This window comes from Bombus pascuorum, chromosome 11 (genome assembly GCF_905332965.1).
Source record: "Bombus pascuorum chromosome 11, iyBomPasc1.1, whole genome shotgun sequence".
Classification (NCBI taxonomy): Eukaryota; Metazoa; Arthropoda; class Insecta; order Hymenoptera; family Apidae; genus Bombus; species Bombus pascuorum.
In genome coordinates this window covers 10,701,433-10,729,272 of record NC_083498.1, presented here as the reverse complement: position 1 = coordinate 10,729,272, position 27,840 = coordinate 10,701,433, and the positions used below count along the sequence as shown (strand labels likewise).

The window sequence follows — 27,840 nt, the reverse complement described above, 5'->3', positions numbered from 1 at the left end:
GTTTGATACTTTTTAATCTCACGTCGATGCCGACGCTTCCGGCCCCTCTATCCTTTACAGCGCGCGATACAGACGCGTCTCGAGCGAGAAACACGCGGATAGGGGTTGAAAATAATATCGAGGCGCGAGAAAAAATCCCTGGCCGCGATAATTATCGCGGATTCCATCGTCTCTAAAGGGGCTCCGGTTTCTTTGAAATCACCCCAACCGCGAACGCGTTAATTTCCACTGAATTTTATACCGAATTCTGCGACTTTTTATAAAACTCGCGTTCGGAGACAAATAACGGCGGGGATCCGTCTGGCTGGCTGCAGTAACGAGTCTCGATACGTCGTACGATGGTCCATTAAAAATTTATTACGAAGAACGAAGTGAAACTACATAGACGAAGAAAAGGTATGAAACGAGGTACAATGTCCACGGACTACGTAAAAAACACAATCTTGAATCAATTTGAATTTCAATTAATTTCATTTAAATTAGGCTTGCTCCGATTAATCTGACGATGAACTAACGATTACGAAATTTATGTAGCGTTAATGCTCCATTAGCAGAAAACTACCGAGTTGGTCGTTGTTGAATCTTTTCCTCGAATATTTTCAACAATCCAGCGAATAGTTCCTCGATCAAAAATGTTTCGCGGTTCTCTCCATTGACTCGAATTCCAGGAAACCGTCGATTATTCGTTCCAGGGAGAAGGAAATCTCAGATTATAATCCTCCGTCTGTATTTCGAAGGTGTATTTCGCTTGCGTGTCACCGTGTGGCTAGCATCCTTTATCTCTCCGCCTCTCTTCCTTCTTATCGATTGCAATTTCTCCGTTTCTTTCGTACTCGTGTTTCTCGTATCTTTGTATGGATACTGCCTCTGTTTCGTGAAAATCGTCGCCTTTATTTCTCTCGCATTTCTCTCGTTGACTCGAAGTTTCCGCGAATTATTTGGCAAAGCGCCATTTTGAATTGAACATTCCCTATGATGCTTTGCCGCGCACGTACTTTTTCTGTGAAAAACGCCTGTTCCTTAGGGTTGCGAGCGACTATAATTATCGACTCTAACGAGACTCGGAATTCGTGGAAGATTGAAATTAAAGGGTTTTAATTTAAATTTAATTTTAATTATACCGAATGATATTGCCAAGTTATGATACTATAACGAAATATTTGAAAATAATTACGTTTGAATAATATTTCTTGAAATGTAATATTCGTTTGTGATCAATTATAGAGACGATACGAACAACAGGGTTAAATTACTCTTATTCGATTCGTTTGTATGATTATTCGGCGAATAATCTGAATTTTGAACGTAAAGAAGGATAAAGTTATAAATGGAAATAGGTTTAATATCGTTGGTATATCGCCACTATGTTGGACACAAAGAAGCACGGTCACTCTCCTTTTTGCAGCTGTCATTTACGAGCAAAATCCCGGCTAACGATAACGCGAGCTACCCGTATAGCTGGAGACTGGGAGGTAATACGCTTGTCTATGACAGAGAAGGATCCTGAATTTGAATCTCTCCAGAGCAGCTTTGTCTCCACTCGCCTGTGTACATTGTACATTGTAGCATAGCTACCAAGCCTCTCCAAGTACTTAGAAATATCAAGCCTTTCGATTTTTCAAAAAGAAACTAATTTTTCTGCCCGAAGGATTAATTTACAGTTTAATTATCGTTCGATACTGTCGTATTTGCAAAAAAAAAGTGGAAAAATTTGTAAAACAGAAACTGTCGAGCTCTTTTAAAAAAGACAAATAGATTAAACCAAAGAGGATTTTTAAATACGTTATAGAAAAAATAAACGTAATAAAAATTCAATAAAAATTTATTACGAAAAAATTGATTATACGATCCGCGAAACTAAAATTACAAAATGTTCTACAGAATAAATAGATTTAAATGATCAAACAGGATTTTTAGGTAAATTAAATGGAATAAATAAAATTTTGTGCGCGCGTAATAAAAATTCGATGTATAAACTCGATGAGAAATTCATTACAAAAATTTCATTAAACAACTTTTCTCGCCTATAAAATTAGATTTATCGCGTTTGAAAAATCAATTAAGTGAAACATAAACACAGTTTTCTAGAAACATTAAATATAAATTAGATAAAAATTCATAACGAATATTTTATCACACGGTTTCTGTCATCTATGCAACTAAAATTACCTCGTTTCTCAGTAGATCGAAATATTTCGCAAACGATACAAAGATTCCACGTATTCCTTAAACGACTCCTCTATACCGATAAAAATAGTACCGTTAAAAGGACATTGTTACGTTAATATTATAAAGTCAACGATACTATCGCTAGAAGTTCGTTCTAGAAAATTGACCAAATCGAATCATCCTTTAACTCTATCATCGCACGTGTCTTTCGTGTAACACAAGTTTCGGACAACAAATGGAGGTATACGGTAGGAACGGTTTCGTATCCCACGAAATATTTCATCCGTGTGACGTCAACAAACCGCAGGTAGCAGAATTGCTCGCATTCATCGCAGACAAGGGGTGCCCCTCGCCCGAAGTAACCTCGAATACGAAACATTTAGTCGATCGCGACGCGTCCTAAGTGACGGACAAGCGTTATTCCGTTCCATCGATACTGGCGTCGATCGAGAACGTTGCAGTTAAACGACGCTAAACAACAACTCGGCCACCGTACATGCCACGGCTTGTTACCACTACGATCTATTTTCAACGTGTGTTTACGTGGGAATAAAAGTGACGCGGAATAACCATATCAAAACGTGGATATTAAGGCAGATATTAAACGAGAAATGAAGATTGCCAAGTAAGCGAATTAATATTAGTTAAACGATATCAGTACGGTGTTAAATGCGATTTCGTATTTTACGATGCGTAATAATTGTATTGTCACGATACGCGAATAATTGGATATATAAAGTTTAGAAAGTAGCGGAGAATGTAAATTATACGCTAATGCCAAAAACTTTGGAGTCACTGAATTTTCGTGAACTCAGCTGTACGTACATTGAATCTGATTTTGTTATTATTTCGAAATTAGTATTACCAGACTGCGGATACTTATGCAAATTCATATTTTTGTGGAGGAAACAAACAGAGGAATAGAATCGATACAGGAATTTGTTTTGCCTATTAAATATCGTAATAAGTGGTAAACTTTGCATATTTTACATACTTTTGCATATTGCGCGTATTCTGCGAATTTTTGTATTTTTATTTTTCCCATGAATGCGTAAAAATTCGCAGTCTGAATATTACAGATACCAGCATTAATTCTCTTTATTTCAATGGATTATTGATGAATAAATTCCTTGAGATAAAAGAATTCTGGACTGAGTATTCATCGTATAAGAAATATATCACGAACATTTTAACGGCAAGGCAGGTCATTAAAATTAACATGTTACGTGAATCAGTTACATCGCAATATGTAAATGAGACGTATAAATGTATCAAATATCTCAATATTGGAATTTCCATAACACTAACAATACAAATAATAATCAAAGATTCTTTAACGTATTATTAAATTTCCATATCGGTAGCTCGATTAATTTAAAAGACAGGATTTCAATAAGATTATTATTCACGGTAAAAGCATCTCGTCGATAAGATGCTAATTCTGGCCAGCACATTATTATAATTGAATTCTCTTTAGAATACATTCTTTGTTTCTTTAGTATACCTCGTGAATCGTAAAATATTATTCAAGAAAATAAAGTAGAGTTTACAGATCGAGGAGACGCGACTAAAATCCGAAGTCTCGACTTAAGACAGAAATATTTCACAGACAAATAGAAAGAAACTTTTATTGCCTCAAGATAATTCCCAGATACTCCCAGATACTCCCAGACGCTATAAAATAAATTATCCATGTACCAAGCTTAACTCAAATTTAATTCAAGTTTAATCCAACTATGATTTTGCCTTTGAAAAGTTAAACTGGTCGTTAGACTGTAGCAAAAATTGATTACTCGATAATTATAAGTCTTAAACTGAAAATTTTCTCTCCCATGTGTAACGCTACGTTCTTTATTTTATTAATTCGTTCGGTGGATCTTGTTACAAATCGGTTAGTTCGCGTGTTACGATCGAATAGCTATTTGGATTTTGAAATCTTACGTTATACTCTTATTGTTGACCCGTTCCCATTAAAATATTCGTTATCAACCAGTTATCAACGAATTATTTTACGACTATTACAACGATCCTATTTTAAGACTTATACACTGTCCGAGCGTCTCAGCGAATATAGCCTATATACTAATTTATTATTTTAAATATATTCGACGGTTTCAACAACAAGAAATAACATTTAATAAATCTCACGATCAAACATCCTCTGTACAAGTCCTCTACATTGGTTATAAATTAATAGCTTAGATAATATATTCGCGAATTTAGCGAAAACTACCCCTTTGATGAAACGTGGTAATTGTATCCAAAATCACGATACACAACATAGTATCTACGTCCTTGGCAGCAAGTAATCATGACGAAGCAAAATTCGAGTATACCTCGCATCTATGAAACTCCTTCGTTTGTCGATCAAACGATCTACTGACAAAAACATCGCGGCGCGACGAAACGAAACGATACGAGTTGAGTTCGCGACTGCCGCGTCGCGTCATTGAAAGCTTGTAAAGCTAGGGTAAACGTTCGACGCCGGATGTTATTCAATTTCGTATTCATTACGCGGGAAACAAGGACGGTGTCTCTCGCGATCGCTTCGGGCGTTGCTGGTTCGTTAAAGCGTTCTCGCTGGCTGGCTCGTGTTTCTCCGCGTTTGCGCGCTCCTATTCTCGCGTGTATTCGTTCGACCACACCGTGGATACATACCTAAATCTCATATAGAGGGTGTCTCGTGCAACTGGACCAAGATATAGCTGTAAATGCTCAGAAATCGTTTTCTACAACGACACAATATGATTTGTATTTTGTACAATTTATATGTAAAATAATACATGTATTTCCAGATGTCTTTCGAACTTTATCGACATCTATAATCGCGGCAGTCGAGTTTTGTAACAGTGCTAATGAAACTTTAAAACATTTTGTAGCGTCTAATTGCGGTAGGACTCTGTTTATACGAGTTGTTTATACAATCAGGTCATTCGCATAATAGGTATCCACCTATTTCTCCCCACCTGTAATTCTTTTCGCTCGGTTAATAGAAGTCCATGCTCGTATAAGAGAATTCCTCGAAACACCTACCTTTGAATACATAACAATGTTGCAAACTTGTATCCACTGCGAGGTATGAGAGTGTGTCACGTAACGCGTGCCCCCGCTGTTTACATCTTATTGTTAGACGTTCACATAAGTGGGTTGACGCCGGGCGATAATTCAGACAAAGGAGTTCGGTTAAAGCCGAATTTACACTGTTTCACTTTGGACGAGCACGACGGATGAACGGCTACTTTCATCCTCGTTTCATCCGCGTCCATCCACCGTGTTCCTGCAACGTGATACAGTGGAAATTGGGCTTTAAGCTCAGTTAATCGGACATTTCGTTCGTACAAACGGATGAATTTTCATGAACCTATCGTTCATATGCGGTTACTTTTCCCGGTTGTCGTGTAGTGTTGACCATGTTGCATGAAACACCTTGTATACGTTGATAGAGTATGATTTCGTGATGAAAAGCGTGGACACGAAGACAACGACGGAAGAGAACGGAGAAACGCAGGCGAATCGCGGCGGTTCAAACAAACGCGAATCGCGCGAACGATGCACGTGCTAATATTGATGTTTGCGTGTGCAAACACAAGCCCGCTGACGTTACTCGAGGCGGGGCGGATGCACTCTCAAACATGTTCGAACACGGGGACACGTATGAGGGTGGACAAGTTGAATATGAGTTGGAATAGTTTGAGTAATAGTTTGCGGGGCTTGAGTTCGGGCATAGAGCGGAATTTTGAAGGACGGTAACCTTTCGTGAATGCGGACGGCTCGAAAAACCCCGCGAGCGTAAATGAAGTATCCAGAAGGAAGATAGTTGCTATTGAAAAATATGAAGGAAAATTTTGTTAGCCGATCAGCGATATTTCTTCGATAGTAGTTTGTTGAAGTGATCTCGTACAGTAGCGTACGATATGTTCATTTGAATTTCTCCACTTTTACTGCAACATATATGTGCAAGCTGGCACCCCGCTGGGGGTAGCCGCCCACATGCTATATTTATTTTTTATTTATATTTTTTTTTCTTCACCAACAAGATATAACACTTTACCAAATGTCCGCAAGGACAAATTGTAAAATAACCAAAATAAAAAAAAAAAAAACATATGTGTGCTTACAATTTTTCTTTTATTCAAGCATGATTACGAATAATCTTTTAATCGTACATATTGCCGGAAATACGTATAACTGAAACAAAACGTCGTTTTTCTCTTTTAGCGGAGATTTATTTAGAAGCATAACAGCGTAAAAAATGTAAAACGTCGTAGAAGTTATTGTTGGGAGGGAATGGCGTTGAATTAAAGATATATTTCATCAGCTAGCATTTCAATTACTACCTCGAAATCAAGTCAACGTGCTCAAAATACGCAATGTCTGAGCAAACAACGCTCCATTGAAAACGCGCGCACGTATATACAGAAACCCCATTCACCTTCACGAGCGTGGTGCGAGATCGCGTACACGTATATTCAGTGTACTCTCACACAGATAACGATCAATCTTCTTAAGAACTCGCGTGAAACACGTGACACGATATTCGATACAAAGATATACGTTTAACATGGAACATTGTTGAAGGAATAACGCGAGATGTAACAAACGCGGTGATAACGATAGCACCGATGCAGGTAGTCTTCGTTCAGACTTCGTTCAGAAAGTGGCTGAATGTCGCAGGTTGTGTAGAAAGGATCGTTGAATGGCGAATATTTCGTAAACATTTTCTTGCACTTGATTCTATGTTGTCTAAAAAAATAAAAAATACTTTCTATTGTCTGAACAAATTTGGACTAATTCAAGGATTACAAATTCAGAGATTTCCTTTCTTTTAGATAGGTTTAAAAAGCTTCTATTATAGGTTAATAATTGATTTTGTTTGAAACGTGTATTATGAATTAATAGTAATAGTTTGTATCCGAAAATTTATGTTCGCTATATATTTGTGGAAATTATATTTTATGAATGAAGATTATTGTACGTTTCACGTGCATATAGAAACATACATATATTCTTTATACATTTCCACATATACTATTTATATTTCATTTTTATTGTACCTTTCGATATGCATTCTATTTTCCATTTTTCATTTTATCTTTTAATATATTTCTATTCTACAAATTTTTAAGCTCTTACAGTAACGACGACATAAAATGAACGATACGGCGTTCCAATAAATTTCACATTAAAAATATCGAATACTAAAAAAAGTATAAATATACATATTTGTTCCAGCATTCCTGGTCCTTGAAAGGATCAACAGCAGCGAGCCCCGCCAAAATCTCTTTGGAAATATAAAACGAACAGGTTTCGTCTCTCAATTCGTCTAATTTCAAAAGAATATCACGTATCGCGGCAGAACGTCGACAGGAAGCGATCGATCGGTAGAGAGAGTTGCAGGTTCCGGAGGTGGTTGGCCATAGAGTTTCGCTTGGGCGACGCGCGATCCGCATTACGGTCGAGGTAAGGATAAAGCAATTAGCGCTTAACTGCAACTTTTCGCCCTTATTTCGCCGGAGGGCTGCGCAACGCGAGAATTACGAAACATGCGTCGAATATTTCGCAACGTGTTAAGCCGGAGGACTCGAGAGAATTTTATCCCGTGGCCGCTCCTCGAGTCGAGCAAAAAGAGAGAGGAGCCTCACGTTTATTGGGTTACTTTAACGAGAATCAACGCGTTTCATCTGGATGAAGAGCGGATGCTGGGGAAAAAGCGAAAAGTAATTAGGTGTATCTCATTTTTTTTCTGTACACGCTAATGGGACGGGTGATTTAGGGTGCATTTTTTTCGGCAGAGTAAGTTACGTTTTCGTTCGACATTGCGACTTTCTGGAATATCGTTATGCAGGGTAGAGAAAAAAAAGGAAAAAACAGAAGGAGGTAATAGGGGAATTTCGTTCACGAGCGGTGGAAAGAATGTGTTCGTTGGATTGCCTTCACCAGGAAATTACTCGTGTTTTAAATGAAATGGAAGGAGAGCCTGAATTTTACTCTCTGCAGACTTAAAAGTATAACGTCAAGTTACGTTATCCTAACGACAAGCGTTCTAGCAGAAAGTACCTTTTACTTTGTACGATATTATATTTAAAGCCATCGTTGGTTACATATTTCGAGACCAATACGTTTTCTAAATTATCAGCACAAAAATATAATTGAAATGTTCGCACTTCCTAGGAATTCACAAACGTAGATGTTCATTGTCTGCACGTAGGATACTGTGAATGAATTCTTCGAAGCGCCACAGCGTAGACCGTGGTCCGTTCTTTTCCCACCCCTCCGCTTATTCCACCCTCATCCCCAATCGGTTCACTCTATTTCAAGCCCGACGTATCGAGAAAATAGCGAAATTGCCGTCATAAATGGGCACGGAGGCAATCAGCCGATATACACTGATTCTCTGTAACGCGATATGCAATCTCGAACACTAGATATTGTTATCTATCGATTCGATGATCGCGTTCCGTTGTTCTCTGTACTGTACACCCCTCCCTGTCCCAATTCAGTCTGCTATCGAATCGTTTATATATTTTCTATCCAGCCGTCCACGCTTTTTATCCACCAATAGCCGTTAATATTTCGATCGAAAAGAGTTTAAGCACACTGCCCGGCTTTAATGGGTCGCATAACCGTAGCGCGCCGTGTAAAGAGTTGAAGTAATATCGACGATGGAATGAATTTAATTCCCGTTTCATCGGCGGCTGATCGATTTTTGCGATTTCATCTTGCTTCATTATCAGAGCGATGTTTCCTTTTATAGTCTTTCTGATTTACTCCGACAATTATTTGAAAAATCAACTAGCTTTCGTCGTCGATTTTTTAACGCTTCGTCATTTATGCAGAACGACGCTAATGATCGGGGATCTCGTAACGAAAAAGAATATCGTAAAGTTTCTTCGTCTTTTCGATAAAAACACATCGTGTAGTTCGTCGATACGAACTAATCTAAATGACGAAAACTAAGCCGAACGTGTATCGTGAAAATTTCCTGGAACCAACTTTATTAACTCGATTATTTTATTTTTAGTTTAATTTGTCTTATGATATGATATTTTGTTTAAAATGCTTGAAATCTATTCGACAAAGATGAAAAATATAAAGATATTTTTTACCATTCGACGAGTGATAGATAAAAGTTAATGAGAATCGATTTTTTATGAACTCTTTAATTTTTCTAGAATTTTTTCTTCTATTGTAACATCTGAAAATTTTATTTACTATTTTGGGTTGCTGTGAAATTAACGATCGAAGGAATAGCGAGTTTCTGTTTGCACAGCCATGGCGTGCAATATGCAACGAGCTTAAAGGAAATCCCGTATGCATTACACAGATTTGCTTGATTAAATATCCGTCGGTTAACAAGCCGATGGCGCGGTTGTAAATCATGCAACCGCCCACAGATTCATTCGATTAATTGCTTAGCCCCCTTAATTATTTAAATTCGTGTCGATTAATAGAACAATGTAATTACGTTCAATGGAAAAAATCGTATCTTTTACACATCAATCTACCAATACTATAATAATTTCAAGTAATTTCCATAGAAATTCTTATTTTCTTCAAAATCATCCTTTCCTTATAAAATTCGTATCTTCTAAAAGATTCAAACGGAATTCAGATTTTTCAGTAAAGGTAATTCTTCCTTGAAAAATTCGTATCTCTTAAACATATACATCCCTTCCTTTACAAATTTATACGTTTCAAAGGAACAATTCCTGTTTAGGAAATTCAATTTTTCCTAAAATATCAGCCCTTCTTCGAGAAATTTATATTTTTCAAGAAACTACTTCTTTCTTAAAAAGCTTCGTATTTTCCCTCCATCAATCCCTCGCCCCAAAGACAGCAAATACTGCAAACAGTACGAACGTTTAAATCTTGCAAAAACGTTGAATCAGATTTCTTGCAATAATGACGCAAAGTATCAGGCAAGAATCACTCGAACCCTCCGCTATCTCTCAGCCACTTTATCGTAGCAAAACCATCAGTGACGCGTGAGAATAGCAAAATATTCGTTGGCCTGGACAAATAAGCGAGCCTCTGGCGCTATGGAAGCACGTCTATTTTTCTTACAGCCTCGGGTAGTCTTTGCTCGAGCCTAGTCACCCCATTCTACTCATAGCGTGTGTTATTCAACGTACTCGCGTCCCAGTCGACGCATAAACGCTGCAGGAAGGGACGGAAGTCTCGGTGGGACTACCACGAGTTCGAGAAAGTCGATGCAGACACCCGAGAGACACGAAAATTGCACGACCACTGACCCGTGCCACGAATCCTCGTAATTCGACGAAAGATTCCCCTTTGCTACCTATACACGCTCGCACATAGCCACACGTGTAGCTACACAAAGACGATTCAATTGTTTCATGAACGAACAACTGAGCAAGACCCCACGAAATTGGAGGTTCTTTGGGTTTAGGTTGCCAAACAGCTTCTATTCTATTTGAATCGTACGCGTATTCGCTTCTGACCGAGGGAAAATCAGAGAGATTGAAATCGGGTGGATATTTAATGCGAAAGGAAACACCATTTTAGAGAGGATTTTCAATGGAGAAATTAGATCTGTCGGTTAGTCCAGCGTGAGATGGGTTCTCTATAGAAGACAATGGATTTTAAGTAGACTCTTCCGTTTGCCACGCGACGATTTAAAAATAATTCGTGAAATTTGATGAAAAAGTCGGGCGGAGAAGCTCGGTGGTCTTCAAAGGTCTTTACGAGGCTTCTGGTTCTTTGTCTCTGGTTTAAAGAACGTCTCTATGGAATATAAATGATTTTAATTCGCATAGCCAGCGGAACGTTTTCTCGATAATTGACAAGACTAGGAATTCCTCTTTTATAGAAAGATGGCGAATCTCGTTGAAAGGAAACAGGTTACAGCTCCTTCAGCAAATCTTTCGTCTTATGTAAAGGTCAAAACGAATAGATCGACGAGAAATATCGTTCCAATAATCTCGATTCCAGTCCTAAAAACTTTCCCTCTCGTCACCCTCGCTCGACTCTCGTGTTAGCTGCTTTGTCTCTTTGTTCCAGTTAAGTAGTTCGATAAACCGGCATGGTTCGCTGAAATTCCTCGATGCTTTTTTCCCGCGACTCGTTTCAACGCCTCATTCCCTTCGTAGTTCGTACTTCCAGGTTATTCTTTGCCATTTGCTTAATTTCTTCGAGTTCCGCCCTCTGTTCGACTCCTTTGTTTCCCTACGATTGCTTCGCGAATGGATCGACCGGCGATTTTCATCGCTCTACTTTGATTCGACCGCCTATCGCGCCGCTTTTATCGCAGGCCGTTTAATTAAAATTTATTACATCCATCGCGAACAGCCGCTCACCCCGCTCTCTCCATTAATGCTTCATATCATTTTACGCTCCGCTCTCTGTTTTTAATAATATCGCGATAGCTCTTCAATTACCGTTCAAACGGCGATGTACGCCCAAAGGTTTCAGATGAGAATGTTGGGCACAAAGCGGATATAACTTCGATTAGAAAATGAAGCTTTGGTCACTTGTGCAATCGATATCTCTGTGGCTATTTGGTTCCGCTGCAATTCGTTTTTATTATTATCATGGACTTTTTATCCCTTTTCTAACGAGTTTGGTGCATCTGGAACGATGATAATTTCCATGTGAGATTCCTTAACGATATAATTGAATTTAGAAATTGCTCTTTCAGAAAAGAAAGAAAAAGAAGAGGCAGGAAATATGACTTCTCACCTGTGATCTTCAAACGTATAAAAATTCTCCGCTAACACCGAAAATCAAACAACACCAGCACTCCTGTCACCAAAATTACGGAAGTCCCTGCCATACCAAAAGATTTGGCAAAGTCCACCTTACCATTTCTCCCCTGGGCTAGTGTTAATACTCCATTAAATTCTTACCACTCGTAAATGAGTTGGAAACGCGGATTCGAGGCACGTCCAACTTTGCTGGTCTCGGACCGACTTGCGTATCCACTTGGCGTAGGTGATGACAGGGGTCGTAAAGGTGGATGGGAGGCGAGGTCATCGAGGATATCAAAGAGACGAGAAGAGAAGGAAAAAAAGTACGGGTCCGTCGGTGAATTCAGAAAGGCTACCGGCGTAGCTTCGTTAAAATTTCAGCGTGCATCAGTAACCATCCCCCTTGCTACCCCTGCTTCTCTTACACGTAGACGTAGATAACCACGGTACAGGTTGCGACGTCGTGTTTCGTCTATTTTCTCGAGTATTTTCTACTTTTTTCTACGCGAATGGAACGCAAGAGGATAAGGTCTGGCGTCTGGAATAACCGACGCTCGATTAAAAACCCCCGGAGGCCTTGGGAGCGCTTGCAGTGAAAATTATTCACAGGTTTCTCGAACAGATAGCGCTCGATTCCTGGCACGGTCTATTTAGATATGCGCTGCTTCACGCGATACTCTTGCAATTCAGCGTACCTATACATGTATATAGAAGGCTAATGCAGTAGTCCTTGTCGTCTTTGCACGCCCCGAATTGGGAAATTGGAAAGAGAATGGAGGGGGTGGTTTCGTTTCAAACAGGTTGTTTCATTCGGACTCTGGTACTCTTCGTCCCTCCTTTTCGATTTCTGCATTTTGTACCAGCAGGGTGATGTTATGTAAATCGTGGCTGTTACTCGTGTCCCGATAACGATAGGTTCCGGGAAATTACATTTCCCGGCGAGACCCGCTATCGATGAATTTCTACCGTGGCTGGATAGATACGGCACTATTCTACTTAGCGGTGAATTCTCCGCTGCAGCGCACCTCGAAACGTTTCCCTGGCGGTTTTCTAATGACAACGGGGAAATTTTGGTCAATTTTGTCAATGTACCTACGTCGAATCGTTTATCAAATTTTATTATCAATTCAAAACTAACGCTTTGAGTCTCGATAGGGATTTCCTGCAGTTTAATAAATCTGTGTCTGTAAACTTTCTAAAGTACCAAAATTCTAACTTGACGTTTGCCTTGAAATTGCTCTGTGTTCTAAAGAACACGCAGCGATCCCAAACTCTTAACCAAAATTATACAAAAATAAAAAAAATATATATATATAATATATTATGTATACGTGTGTCTTCTTTCAGTTAACTAAGTGGCTAAAGGAAGGAATTGGCGTAAGAAAAACTCCTGGATATTCAGTCATCGTAGCGTCTAGCTGCCATTACGCCTCTTTCCATCTCCTCTTAACTTTTTTTTTGGTCGTTCATTTCCCGTTTATTTCTCCGGTGGTCGTAAAAGGGGTGGCTGACGGCGGCATGCGAGCCGTTTAAATTCGAGTTATTTCTCATGCGAGAGAGGGTTTCCCGATGCCGAGAGACGACGTCGGAATGACTGTCTCCCCGTATCTTCCTCGCATTGACCGTTTCAACTACTTTCTCGCCCTCTCCGTCGTTTCCTTCCGCTCTTGTCTCTCCTGCACCCACTTACGAGCCGGGAAACAACTGCACGGCCATTTTGTAGATACTCCTCGCGGGGTAATTCGATTCCCAAGCCGTTCCACCTGACGAAATCGCGTATTACGCGTCGGCCGGATTTCCTGTTGGATCCTGGTCCTCTGCGCGGTTCGTTTGCTGCCTTTTACGATTTTATACCACGATTTCCAACCCTCTACGATCGTTTAACGTTGAAAAAAGTTTGGTAGAAACGGTTTCTGAAAGTGTCATAGGAAATAGAATACGACTCGTTCGTTTTTTTCTTTTTTAACAGACCGTACATTGGAGGGTTATTTCTTTTCTCGGTATTCGTTGAACGGTTGAATAACAGATGTTTTATTTCACACAAATTTTTGATAAAAATGGTTCCTGAGTACGTTAGCGAAATATCGTTGTTACAATAGATATTCTTTAACAGATTGTAAACTGAAGAGTTATTTCGATTTCCTTTTTGGGGCGGTTATTTTTCGTGTTCATTGAATGGTCGACTAGCAAATGTTGAATCGGTTAAAAAGAATGGGAGAGGAAGTGAAAAATGGTAGCATCGCGTTTCAACTGGGAATAGTAGCGAGAGAGCTTGACATTCCCTTTTGCACCCCTACTTAAAAAGAAACAATTTCCACCACAAAGGGTAGCTCGTGTAACGTGAACATGGCCCGTGTAACTTCCGGCAGAACCACTTTTTCATATCGTTTCACGGAATAAAGGAAGCGCCTCAAACGAACCCACCTATTTTCTCTTGTACTTTATCCTGTATTATTCATTGTGTTCTTCGTTCTTTCTTTAACTGTACAAATTGGTCAGAGCTTTGTTGATCTGCCTTCGATCTTAAGGTGATTCTTTCATGCGCGATATTGTCAAAGATGATCGTCTAGATCGTTTCAAGGAACTCCGACAGGGATAAATATTCTGAGAATATTTACAAATGCTGGTATTAAAAACTCATGTTTTTCTAATTACTGAATGCACCTAATTTGTATTTTACTGGAATTTCATTTAACGTGGTTCAAACAAAAAAAAAAAAATAATTCTCTTTCTACACAATTTAATTTGATCAAACGTCACGTACACGGTGCCCTTTTACAAATGTACTTTTGAATTTAAAAACGTCACTTTGTACTCGAATTTTTTTATGCTTTTCCAGGAATTTGCATTTTGTTGACTAGCTTCTGCTATTTCATGTTCCTAATTTTCATATTTTATTTTCCTATTTTCTATTTTATGGAAAAATTGTAGGAAACACATTTCGTTTAGAACAAACTCGTAACATCGAGTTCCGAGAATTTCCGCGATTCAGTGAATTACGCAGAATTATCCTCAATTTTACTTTCAACCCAATTGTCTGTATTTTTTATCTTGTGTTTGAAGTTACTGATCGATCGAGCAAAAATTAAATCTACATTTATTCGAGTATTTGTAGCGGATTTTCACGTTTCAAATTAATTTTTTTATTTTTTCACATGCACTCTATTTTTTACACGTTTTTTGGACGAAGCTACCTACCATGCAAAGAGAGAATCGCGTGCAAGTTTTATATAGAAAATTTTTATGAAGTAGAAAAGCTCATAGAAGGCGGACGATGAAATATTTAATTTTCTAAAATTTGTTGCAGGTATTTCCTCTTCTAAATATTGTACAAAATGCATCGAATAAACGTCGACAAGTCGATTTGATTGATTTTTTCCGTGTTAATCGTTCTTTAAAAATTTATGCGTATACGTATAACATAGAAAATTTGTGAATCTTCGAACGTAACATATTGCAAATCGCTTAAGGGGATAAAAATTCTTCTATCTTTCATCTTTCATCATACTCTTTTACAGAATAGCGTAATCTCTTCAAAAGTCAGAAAATAACAGCCTCAAGAAGTGCACACTTTCTTGCACCCTTTCCAACTCAAACAGCCAAAGAAACGAAACCGATAGAGAAAGGCGAAGCGCGTCTTACTACCGGAAAGATCGTGCAGTCTTTTCAAGGCACCCTTCTAACGACACCATCTATCATTAAGCGATCATTAAACTTTCATATCTAGTTAGATACACCAGGACACCAGCCTTTCAACCCTGGCAGCCCGTCATAAATTACATCGCCGGAATCCGGCGAGTTCTTCTATTTACGAAGGGTTAATCCTGCGCGTAATCTTCCGAGACATTAGCGTAAGGAGGACTGATAATATTTGCGACGCGCGGCAACTATGCCCGTGATTGCTGAATTTATCGTCGTCTCGCGCGTATTTCACCCCCGTCAAGCGTTAACCCTGTATCGTGTCGGGAAATTAGTGTGTCTTTGCTGCTTTAACGAACCGTCCGAACTACTTTCTCAATGACAATAAAAAAGGAAAGCTTATTTTTTTTAATTCATTGCCCGGAAACGATTACGTTTTACGTAAAAGATTTTGCTCTCAATCTTTCGTTCGTCTGTCAAAAATCGAATATTAATGCTTATTATCCAATCTGTTCATCGCATACCACGCAGTATGTAAATTCTGCAATTTTAGTAGAAAATAACTCGTGGAAATTACACGCAATCTACGTTTCATTTTCCAAATGTTCGTCACATATTATCCTGAATTCAAACACGCAATCGAATCAAATGTCCACAAACCGCATCTCCGTTCCTTGAAACAATCAACACGCTACCTTCATTTCCAATGCATTTCCACCGTCATTAGTCGAAAACGCGTTTTACCAAAGAAACGAAAGAGAGAAAGACCGGTCGAAACGTAGTGACAAAATTAATTCCGCTCTGGAAATTTATTTCACCGAGCGACTCTGGCGGGCGTCGATAAAGCGATAAAAGTTAGCTCACAAATTCGGTGAAGTCAGGCTGAAATTAATTTCACCGAGGTCTGGCATTGGCCAGCTATTGTATTTACGCGGGTTTCGCGAAGCCTCGTAACATCCCGTGTTCCTGACCACGCTCGATCCTCGTAAAGTCGAACCACGCACCAAAAGCGTTAGCTTAGAAGATGTGCGCGCACACGTCACGAAGAAGCTGGGAACACGATCGTAAGTAACTTGTGGAAACGTTTCCTTTAATTCCATAGCAAACGTGTTCTTCTCCATCGTTGGGGAAATATTATTAACCTACCCGTGGTAAGTAGCCTTTTAAACGTGAACCATTAATCACGAAGAAGGAGCACGAAACGAGATCGTTAAAATTTCCTTTCCAATCGATTTGCTCTTTCGAACGAAACATAATTCATTAGTGGGTGATGAATTATCGTGGTCTTGCGACTGGACATTGGCAAATTACTTCTTTATTTAGTAATTGAAGCCTGCGGATCTGGCGTATGCCATTGTTTAAAACGAACCGGACGTTTGTTTATTTCTAACGTGGTTTTAGCTATTTTAATGGGAAAATTACAGGTGAAGCGAGCTCGAATGATTTTATCCCTTCTAATTATCATGGCAATTTTGACACATAGAATTTCACAGCAAGCTTTATATGAAAATCCAATATAAGATGTCATAACTGTAACAAGAAGATAAAATTTGTTCGCGAACCGAACAGCAAACACAATTTTTCAATAAAAGAGCGGTCAGCCACACACCGGTGGCGGCAGTGGTTAATTTAATCCGCCCCTGTCCAGTTAAGAAAACGAAAATCCACGACGATGCCCGGGAACCAGAGGCTCCGTTGACCATGACGGAAATAATGAAGCGAGTTTCGCGATATTTGAGCTCATCCACAGTTACCTTACCGGAGGTAAATAAGACCGATGAGCTGGAACTCGCCCTCAACGTGCTTTCTTCTCGAAGATCGCTTCGCTCCTGCGTTCTACAAAAAGTATTGCGAGGGTTAATCGATGGGAGTGGATGAAAAGGACTCGACGTTTTCCATCCCCTATCTCGCGGCTCATGGCTATTGACAAATCGAACAGAACGTACTTGATCCCTGATGAATCGACGATCGTCTATGATATTGCAAAAGATTATTTTTTCTGTGTTTTCCGTTTGCATCGATTTAATTCGATCTGACAGATCTCATAGGAAAGTTTCGAAAGTGCGATCGTTAAACTGCCCACTCTTCTTGGATTTGTCTCACATTTCGTTCAAATTGGACACTTCAAGCTGAAATCTACTCGACAGTCTTCTCGATAATTCCAAGAGCACGATCTTAACCAAATTTCAAACTAACGATCTTCATTACCTTTTGACAGCCCTTACTTAGCAACTTGCCTCTGTCCAGAAATTCCATCGCTCGCTTATCCTGCATCCGTTTTATTCAAACCATCGTCTGAATCCTAGTTAAGAACCGACTGTAGAAACGCGGAGAAGAGGAGAAAGAAAGGCATTGGAGGTACGCGAGATCCTATCACGCCGCTGATACTATTAATTAGGTACTCGAGGCTATCGTGGCTACGATGTTCCATGGAACGATACGAGTCTATGGATTCGAATCTCGCGGATGGACGTGCTAATTCGACGTTGGAGCCAGTCGACGATCGTTATTGTTCCGATGCTCCTCTTTGTGTCAACTCGTTAATAAAGCCGACCTGTAGTGAACCCTTTCAAATTTAAGGAGAAAGGAGGAAGAACGAGACTGAACTTTGAATATGCTCGAACGTACACGTGGCACGAGGAAGTGAAGCAAAAGGATGTCTCTGCATGGTACACGCGTATGTCCATCGTAAATCTGTACACAGGATTATTCATAGGAACACACACGAAGGGAGTGTAAACCGCGACGTAAATGGGGTGCCTGCTTGTCGGGGAAGGCTGTTTTATGATGGAAGTTTCTTTGAAGAGTGGAAATAAATTTATTCTTACCTCTGATTAATTTTAATACATTCGCAAATTGAGGTAGTTGTGTAAAGTCGACTTTTCGAGATTTATGGGACGATATGTTTTAAGATTACTTTGGGGACGGCCGGATTGTTGGGTTGTTAGAATTTTTCTGTCATCACTGATAAATTACGAGCCCTACTTCGTATGGAAAAAGGCAGGATTTCTTGAAGGGCTTCTTGACCAATTTATAGCATATTGACATAAATTCTACGATTTTTCTAAAGTCAATAGGTATATTACTCTTACAGTTTTCAAAGAAACTCGTTGAAACGTCATCGACTTGTTTGCGATATTTTACATAATATCAAACGTATCATCTTATTTATTTATCTGGCTGCCAAAGAATAATTATTAATAAAAGTATGAGATCTAAGCTTCTCTCTAGACATATATCATAAAATACCTCGTTTAGTTAATATCATAGTTCTATCTAAAAATCAGTCGAAGAATATAAAACGAATATGATAAAATTATTAAGAAAAGTATCAAAATACAAGAAAGAAGCGTCCTTCGCAAGCACTGAAAAATAATTCCAGTTGCGTGATACAAATCCCAATACAAATTACCATCTTAAACCCACTGGAAGGCAACAGGGAGATCATCGGTCGTCTCCACGAGCATTCCCGGCTGAAATCACTTAGAAATCGAAACCGAGCAACGATCCCAATCCCTTTACCCTTCGCGAAACAGGATAAATCAATGGGACCATCCCTTTTTATCCGAACAACAACGATAATGCGATCGTCGTGTCGTAACTCTCGACCGTACAATTCATCCCCTCCGTTGCAAGACTTTCTGATTCCTAGCGAAATACGGGCGCGAGGAAATGAAACGAAACGGTAATTTTTCCTGCGTAAAAAATGCGGGATGGTGGATTTTGTCTTTGACAAGCGTTCGTTAGCTTTTCACCGCGATTCCTGTCAAAGGATACATCTCCACAACGATCCTCCGCCTCGCGGCCAAGTGAAAAGGAAGATCTGCTCATTAAAGTCTTAGTTAAGCAATCTCGTTGCGATCCGCCACTCAGATTCCATTCCTCTTTCTTCGTCTTTTTCTCCTTTCTCTTTTACGTGGTTTCCATTCCCTCGAATTGTTGCTTCCTGTTTATTTGTTTCTTTTATTATACGGTAACCGTATCAAAAAGAGCGCAGCCTGCCAATTTCATCGTCGAACTTTATGTATATTGTCATTTTTTTTTAAATGATGTATCGGTTATCTTGGAACAAATTGCAACAGCTTTATCCCAAGAGATTTTAGTTCGCAACTACTAATCCTCAGGAATCTGGGATAACGAAACTGCTTAATTATCGTGAAAGTGTATTAACCGACGTGGAAGTTATGTTGTTTAAATATACGTTAAGACAATTGAGCATAGTTGAAGCGTTATTTAACAAAGGCGTGCGAAAATCCAAAAATAGTTGCGTTTTCGAGAACTCGAGTCATATTTAGAAATTAGCTACACTGTGTCTACTCGTAACAATATTGTATGAGACGGACCAATACAGAAAAACTAATTAGCCTAGCCGTCCCTAGCGTCGGGTTTCTCGTCATTTTTGAGTCTATTATTTAAATAAACTATACTTCGCGTGTATCAAGCTGATACGTTTATTATCTGTAAGCTGTCGCTTGTTATGCGAAAAGCATGGCAGAGTGTGGGTTTAATTGCGTTAGATGAATCGAATTAAGGGACAAAGAAGGTTTCGTTGTCACAGTTTTCGAAGAGAAAGAAACGAAATTCGATTTGCCAATATTGAAGATTGGCGATTTAATATTCCGCTTTATGAAGAAAGAATTTCTCGATACAGTCGCACGTTTCAGGAATGAATCAACGAATATTGGCAAATTCTTTAATTAAATTAAACAATACGTCGTGGCATAGTTTGCCTGGATGGTAATAACTTTTCGTTGTCCCTTTGATATACGCTCGTTTGAATCACTCGCGTTATACAACCCGTATACCGCAACATTTCGCTCTTTCTTCGCGATACAATTTGATTTTTCAAACTTTGTTATCCGCTGAATATTACAATTATAATTACGCGCATACATAAAACTGAATTTTAATCAAATTTAAGTAAGTCAATGGGATATTCAAAAAATATTCAGTCACAAAAATATTCGCTACTTTAATATTTTCAAAATATCACGTAATTACATAAAATATTATATTAATGTTTTTGTATAATACACACTGGTCGGTTAAATACATCGATCGATTCTATAAATTTGGCGAAAAGGGGAAAATGATTTTTAAAAGTTTATCTTGCAATTTATGATTTAATACACCAACAGCGATTGGCGAAATCAAACGTTCGGAAATTCTGCTAATTCCGAATCGAAGTCAGGCTTCTGTTTGCGCGCATTAAGTTGATTTGATTTACTAAATAACCGGAAAACGGGGGTCTATATCTTTCGAAACAAGAAAGAAACGACGGTGAACCGGTTCTTCTTGAAATAGAAATCACCAAACGTCAATATTTGCCGGCTTTATGAAAGTTGGTTATTGCGTACGTATCGTACGTAGAGACATCGTGCTCCTTGCCATTTTTATCAGGAACATAATATCAATTTCCTTTCCGCGAAGCTTCTCCTGGCCACCTGTTATCGTTCCGCGAAGCAAAGCAACCGGAATCTTTCCTCAAACTTTCAACCGATATCGTATTTGCGACTCGATCGCTTTTTCCCTGCTTGAACACTCGAAGCTTCTTTTCCTCTCTTGCAACGTTGAGCGCTTTAAACACACGGAGAAACGTGGTTACATGTGGTGAAGATGGTTAAGAGGCGGAGGGTTGGAGAGGTAGGTTTCTTGTGGTCTCGTCGAGTTATGACCCTCTTCATCGCGAGAGCCCTAACGAGGCCAGGCTTAAAGACCACTTGGATTTCTGTAGTGTGGGATTATTGGAATCTGTTGATCGGATAGCTAATTTTCTCTCTGTTTGATGTAGCTGCGGAACAGAATTTAGCCATGTGATCGAAACCCGTCATTTGATAATTATAGAAACATAGAATATATTCGTAGAAAATAGAACTTACGTTGGATGACGTACAGTGAAATAATTTGAGAAAGTAGAAAAATGGATCTTCTTATAATTAGAATGAAACTCTTCGTAAGAATGTTAAATGTGTGTGAAGAAAGAGAGAAAGAGAAATATCAAAAGATAATCCTAACTCTCAACATATCGAAGAGAATCGATAAACACAGAGTATACCGGACGAATCAATAATCCATTAAAAATGTTAACCATAATCCGAGCCAAGAAAAATCCTCGGAAGCAAGAAATTTCTTGAACCATCAGAAACTTGGGACGTCCGCAAAGATCAATCGGAAGCTTCATATCGCTTACCACTTGTTCCCGAACGACCGTAAACAGGGATGAGGGATAAAAACAGGCAGCTTAGTACTTTGGTTCCCTTTTGTGATCGAAGCTGGCTGTTAGTCGGTTGGACGATAAATCGGGCAAACATTAAAGCCCGAAAGTTCGACTGTACGATGGAATTACATTTTCTCGGGGCTGTTGGCCGGGGCAAACTGCGAGGGTAAACGTTATACATAACGGGAGAGAGGGGTGAAGACGACAGACGTTCGACTCGGAACGAAGAGCAGAGAGAAGAGGGACGTGGAGAAGGGTGTTGGCGAACCGAAAGGCGGCCAAAATCGATCCGACCTTCTCCCCCTTCCCTCTTTCTAGGCTATAAACTTTCGACGTGTCAGAGGTAATAGCGACTTTAGGAACGTGAACTTCGTTTAATCCTGCCTGGCAACTAGGATCCTCGTACGGGTTACCTCGTGCGGGAAAAATCGCGGTAACGTCACGATCCGCCCTTCTACGATCACTAGCCATCGAAATCAGATTCACATGCAGAAATTTGACTTCATCGACTATAAGCAATCACACACGTACATACATGCAGTGTCGGATAAATGGTGATTACCGTCGTTGGTTATCTAAATTTATTAATAAATATGTATACGATGGTTTACATTTTTGTCGATGAATATTAATAGATATTAATAAATATTCCGTTCATAAATATTAACAAATATCAAAGGCGATAATTAATCCAGATTGTCAAAGGAACGTCGATCGGAATTGTAATCCGGAGTGCAAAGTGAAAACTTGGAACTGTTGCGGATTTTGTCAATACCACCTAATGACAAAATCCGCAATCACTTAGTTGCCAACGCGATAAAATTTACTCGCGTCTTTGAACTTTACCAAAAAAAAAAAAAAAAAATGAATGGTATTGAAAATTTACAGCGATCCCAATTTGACGATCGGGCTGTACACTCTCGTGTTCTGCGATAGAGAGACGAGAAGGGAAGAGGGGTGGAAATGGGTGAGCTAAGCGAACAGAGAATTCCTTCGAGCTGGATGTAACGAGCCAACGCGATTCTCGTTCACCTGAGGAAACATCGACCATGCGGGGACGGGGAAACGGAATCGAGAGGATGGGTACTTGGGGTGGAAACGAGACTGCTGGGCGAAGGGATTGAAATAGGGATAGAATCAAGAAAGAGAGTCCTGGGGAGTTGACGGTGCACAAAAGCGAACGGAAAAATGGGAAATTTCACCTTAAACTCTATGATACACGTGAAACGAGTTTAGATAGGATAGATGGCTTTCGAATAATACTGGAGAATGTGTAAAAAGTTCGAGTACATTGGGAAAGAATTCTTTTATAAAGAAATAACGAAAGAGAGGGAATTTAGGGCCGAAGAAGAAAAGGGTTGCATGGGTAATGACTAGAACGCGACGAAGTTTTACGCATTTATGATAAATTTGAAAACGCAAAATTACACAGAATCCACGTAATATGAAAATATATTCCCAAATGTTTTCTATAATATTTGATAGGTGAGACAATTTTATACCGCGTCTGTACTTTTTTAACTATATTCTGAAAAAATATGAATTTGCATGAAAATCCACAGTCTAGTAATGACACATGAAGAAATTCAGAGAGGAAATTCAAAGAGGGAAGGTAAAGATGAGTTTGCAGTGAGAATTTCTTGCTCGTATCCATCGAGTAGCCTCAACTGTCTACGTCTCTCTCTCTAACGTATATGTTTCCGAATCTTGCTCGCTCTCTTCTCACGCGCGAAATCCTTAACTTAATGGAAGTTCGGAGAACTCTCTTCCATCTTGGTTCTTGAGTGCTCCTCAGCGCTGTAGGAGCACGCGACTTACCAACAACTATGAATGTTGTTACGTCGACGACTGCCTGACAATTTTGCTGTCTTTCTTTTTTCTCTGGGGACGATGCATGGGAATTGACTAATCTTCACGATGTGCATCTTAGCTCGCACTATAAAATAATAATTTCCGCTGAACTTTCTATATCGAGAATTTTCCATTTTTGAGAGAATTTTAAGATTCGTACAGTTATACAACTCGAGGATTTCGGACGTAGTGTGATAAGATAATTCTGCGAGTCTTTCCCTTGATCAAATTTCCAACAGGTGAGATTGTTACTTTTCGATCACATAATAAACAACAATTTCCTCCTCTTTCTCGATTAATTTCCCAGCGAATGTGTTCTTTGAGAGGATCAAACAGCTTTCACTGGGTTCACCCGCTCGAATATTCGCGCGCGTTGAGAGGGATTTTAATACGAGCACCTCGGTTCTCCGAGCTTCACGTTCCGGAGTTCGACGACTCGGTGGAAATCCGAGCTTTATATCACGGACGGCGAATAAGTCGAGCAGCCTGCGGATCTCGTCCCCTCTATGGCGACCTTATCACGCTCATGGCTCCGGCTTATCGACTCCTGTTTGTCTTGTAACGTCGCGACGAACCTCGATTCCACGAGACCAGAGATCTGAATTTCTATCGCTTTGAAGAAGCATCCTGGAACTATCGACGATTGAAACGTGACCCTGCTTTTCTCCCTGCACACCCTGCTCGCATTTTAATTGCATTTCCACAGCCTGTTTCTTACTCTAAAAGGGTATATCGTTCTAATTTTTTCAACAGATCGAATCTTTTCTTAATCATCTAACAGTTTCAGCATCGAGTATAGGATTCCTGCTTAGAGAGAAAAGAGCTGAGAAAAGATTCACGTAACAGTTTGTGGTAAACGCAGTGTAGTACGAAAGAAACGAACGCAAGGGAAATGTAACGCACTAATACGCTACAACTCAAATGTAAATTAAAGCTACTAAGTACAAAACTAGACTCAACCTTGTACCGTACACGAATTTCCAAGAAACTCGAGGCGAAAATTTATTAAATGGCCGAAGGTGAATCGAAGATGGTGCGACGGAAAAGAACGGAAGGAAGGTGTAAAGTCGCGTAAACGACGTTGCCGCTGAATAATTCATGGAAGAGAGAGAGAAAAAAAAAGAAAAACTACGAACACAGGGCGGTTTTTAATTATCATCCCCGTGTATTTGCAGCTAGTCGAGAAGGATTACGCGTCGACGCAGCGAGAGTACAACGGCATAACTCGGTTTTTACGATCTTAAGAGCCTTTCCCCGGCGGAAAGGGAAGCTTTATGGAAGGAAAATTGTCCTTCTCGGGGCCGCATCTCCTTGTTCGTCTTGCTTGCTACCGAGCAGCTTCCCGAATACGCGTTCGAGTCTAAAAAATGTAACGTGTTTCGAAGAATAAAACTTTATATCCTTGACCATCCAGAGAAATTATATTTTCATCTTGTACTTCTCTCACGAAGTACTCGTATCTTTCAACGTTGGAATCGTAGCTTTTGAAATGATGTTATTTTTCACGTTAACGTATTCCGTGCTTATTCGAAGACTAAAGGGCAAAAACACGATAAATCATATTTGCCATTTTTTACAAGAAAGCGTCATTAAAATTCAGTACATTGTCGATCGGTCCCATATTACCAAAATTATTTTCTTATTCGCTTTTAAAGCGAAAAGTTGTTCCTATCATCTTGTATAAAATTTTTAAAATACGTAATACCAGTATTTGTATGGAGTCTGAACGATCAACCTGAACTTTGATTAGTCTGAGCGAAACTTAAAGAAGATGGATGAATTTGAACGAAGCGAAGGTCCCTTCGTCTCGACCCAATCTTTCACCCAAATCCCGCAAAGGTGAACGTCTGTTTGTTCTGCAACGGTACGTGTGATTTTAATTAAACCTACCGAGATACCAGGTGTACGTTTCAAAGTACTTTTTTGCGAGTCTCGTGCTCCGTTTTCTCAGATGGTTGGTACCGGGTTACACGAGGGTCGAACAGCGATGGTTCGAGCAGTGATTTTCGTTTAGTTAAATCAACGTAAATTACAAGAAGATTCTTTCGTGCGATAAAACGACAAATTCAAGTTTGAACTGCTTTCGATGATTTGGAAAACCGTCTTAGTTCTTTGGACTGCACTCCATCTTCTATTCAAACTTTCGTACAACTTTTTCAATCTTCCTGCCAAAAGATTAATTTTTTAAAAGCTTATGGAAACGATAATGTTTCTTCTTCCGCAGAAAGAATACTTTGAGAATCTGCTGTTCAAAAAAAATTATGTTTCAACAGCTTCTAGAAAGAATAATCAAAAATACAAAAATCTAGGTAGACAGTTTCCAGTCTAGAGATACGATCCAATTATTCGAAACTACAAAATTTTATTAAATAGCTTTCTCCGCTATTCTAACCAAAGATCCGCAAACTCCTGCTCACGCGTATTACCATATGAATAACAAGACGAGGGGAGGAAAACAGAGGCGCCTGGCGCTAAGAATCGCGAGACAGACTTCGATTATCACAGGCAGCCGACCCGATTATCGCGGTACGCGATGAGCATTTTATTGGTTAACGAATTTATGCACCGCCTGGAGCGGCCAGTAAAATCTAATATAACGAGACACAGTTGGCACCGGGTTGCCACCTCGTAAAACATCAGGACGCTATGTTGGCTCGAGCATAGAACGACGCTCTGGGGAGCGGCGCGTTTTCCATCCCCAAAAGAGGGCGTCGTGTCACCGCGCCGCCACGCGACACGGACTTTTTCTCGTTTCGTCGTCGAGGTAGCTTCATCGCGACCCTTCCTTCCTCGACAGAGGGTTGAATGGCTTCTGAGTGGCCCGTTCCAAACGAGGGTGAAATTCGTTGGGGACGTTTTGTCAACACTCTCTCTCTCTCTCTCTCCCTCTGTTTCTCTCTCTATCTCTCTGGCCTAGTAAGTTTACGTTAAAACATGTTACCGTGTCTTTTGTCTACAATATGCTTCGTATCCCTTGTGAAATATCGCGAGACGAAATTTTTGGCAATTTCGTGCGGAATGATACAGATTTTAGAAAATAGGAATCAGGATGAATAAAGCGAAATAAAAAATTTAACGAGGGTTATCGTACTTGCAACTGTTAGTTGATCTACTCCAAGTATTACGGAATTTCTAATTGAAATCATACGAAGTCAGTACGTCGTCTGCGACAGATTAAGTAAAAGACAGAAATAATTTGCGTTCTATAAGATCTCACAAATCACAATCAAAAATATAGTAGCATACAGAATTAAATAGAAATTAAACGAATCAAACAAGTATTGTCCAAAAAACTAGAAACTTGATTTAAAATTAAATAATCCGTATGCATTCTGTCAAATCTTATAATTAGCCTCATAAAACGCAACAAAAATACGAGGGAAAAAGTGCAGTAAAATCTTATCCAAGCACCGTATACCATAACCCGATGGATTCGTGCCAGTAGATTAACCCCGTTCATAGTCGGACGCACGTTGCGCGGCGACTCTTGAAAACGATATCATTCCCGTGCAACCTGTCCGACCACGGTACAACAGACACAATAGCGTGCATCAGAAAACGTGTCACGAAAACGCGATCACGCCAGCTTTCTCTCTACGTCCGTTTTCAAAACAACGTCCAACCATTACGGAACGATTCTACTGCGGGCCCCGAAGCGTTTCCACGTACGAGGCACGAACGCTTCGCTTCGCTTCGCACTCGCCTCGTCCCCAAGAGTCGCAGAAATAATAAAAATGTGACACCGTGAAACACGGAAGAGGACATCGAAGCCAGAGGGTAAAAGGAAGCAGAGGACTCGGAGAAAAGCGACGTGCGAGTATAGTCGGATCGATTTGTTTCTTGGAATGGCGTCAAGCCTTTTTGCGACGCGCTGCTAAGAAATCAACCCGTGCATCGCGTTTCCCTTATTCTCTACCCCCTTTCTTTCTTTATACCCCTAGCTCTTTTCGTCTAATCTCTGCTACAGATACGTGGAATTCAAGCGCGCTACGTGGTCACGTATCGTCTGAGAAAAAGATATAGTAAAATCTGGAAAGTGATAAGAAATTTAAAGTAACATATGTACTTGTTGTAAATCAAACCGAGCAGTTGCTCGTTCGATGAATTTCTTCGTTTCGCATTAATTATTTAGTATTGAAAAATAGTTGGAGTTTAGACGTCGCTGCTTGGCACTCGAGAAACGTAAATTGATCGATTTCTTGTCTTACGAAGTTCATGATTTCATATTATTTAATTAGCGTTCAAAATTCAGTTGCG

General features: G+C 39.6%; 1 protein-coding gene across 5 annotated transcripts in view; it reads left to right on the top strand.

Moving 5' to 3' along the window:
• Nucleotides 1–2,532: 2,532 nt before the first annotated feature.
• LOC132911956 (photoreceptor outer segment membrane glycoprotein 2-like) overlaps nucleotides 2,533–27,840 on the top strand; it is an 83,591-nt gene continuing 58,283 nt past the window's right edge. For 3 of the 5 annotated variants that reach the window (XM_060969021.1, XM_060969020.1, XM_060969019.1), the window contains exon 1: nucleotides 2,533–2,794. In XM_060969021.1, the coding sequence (XP_060825004.1) occupies nucleotides 2,781–2,794 (14 nt within the window). In that variant the 5' untranslated portion in view covers nucleotides 2,533–2,780. The remainder of the gene's footprint in view (nucleotides 2,795–27,840) is intronic. The other 2 variants (XR_009659118.1, XM_060969022.1) reach the window with 1 other exon arrangement.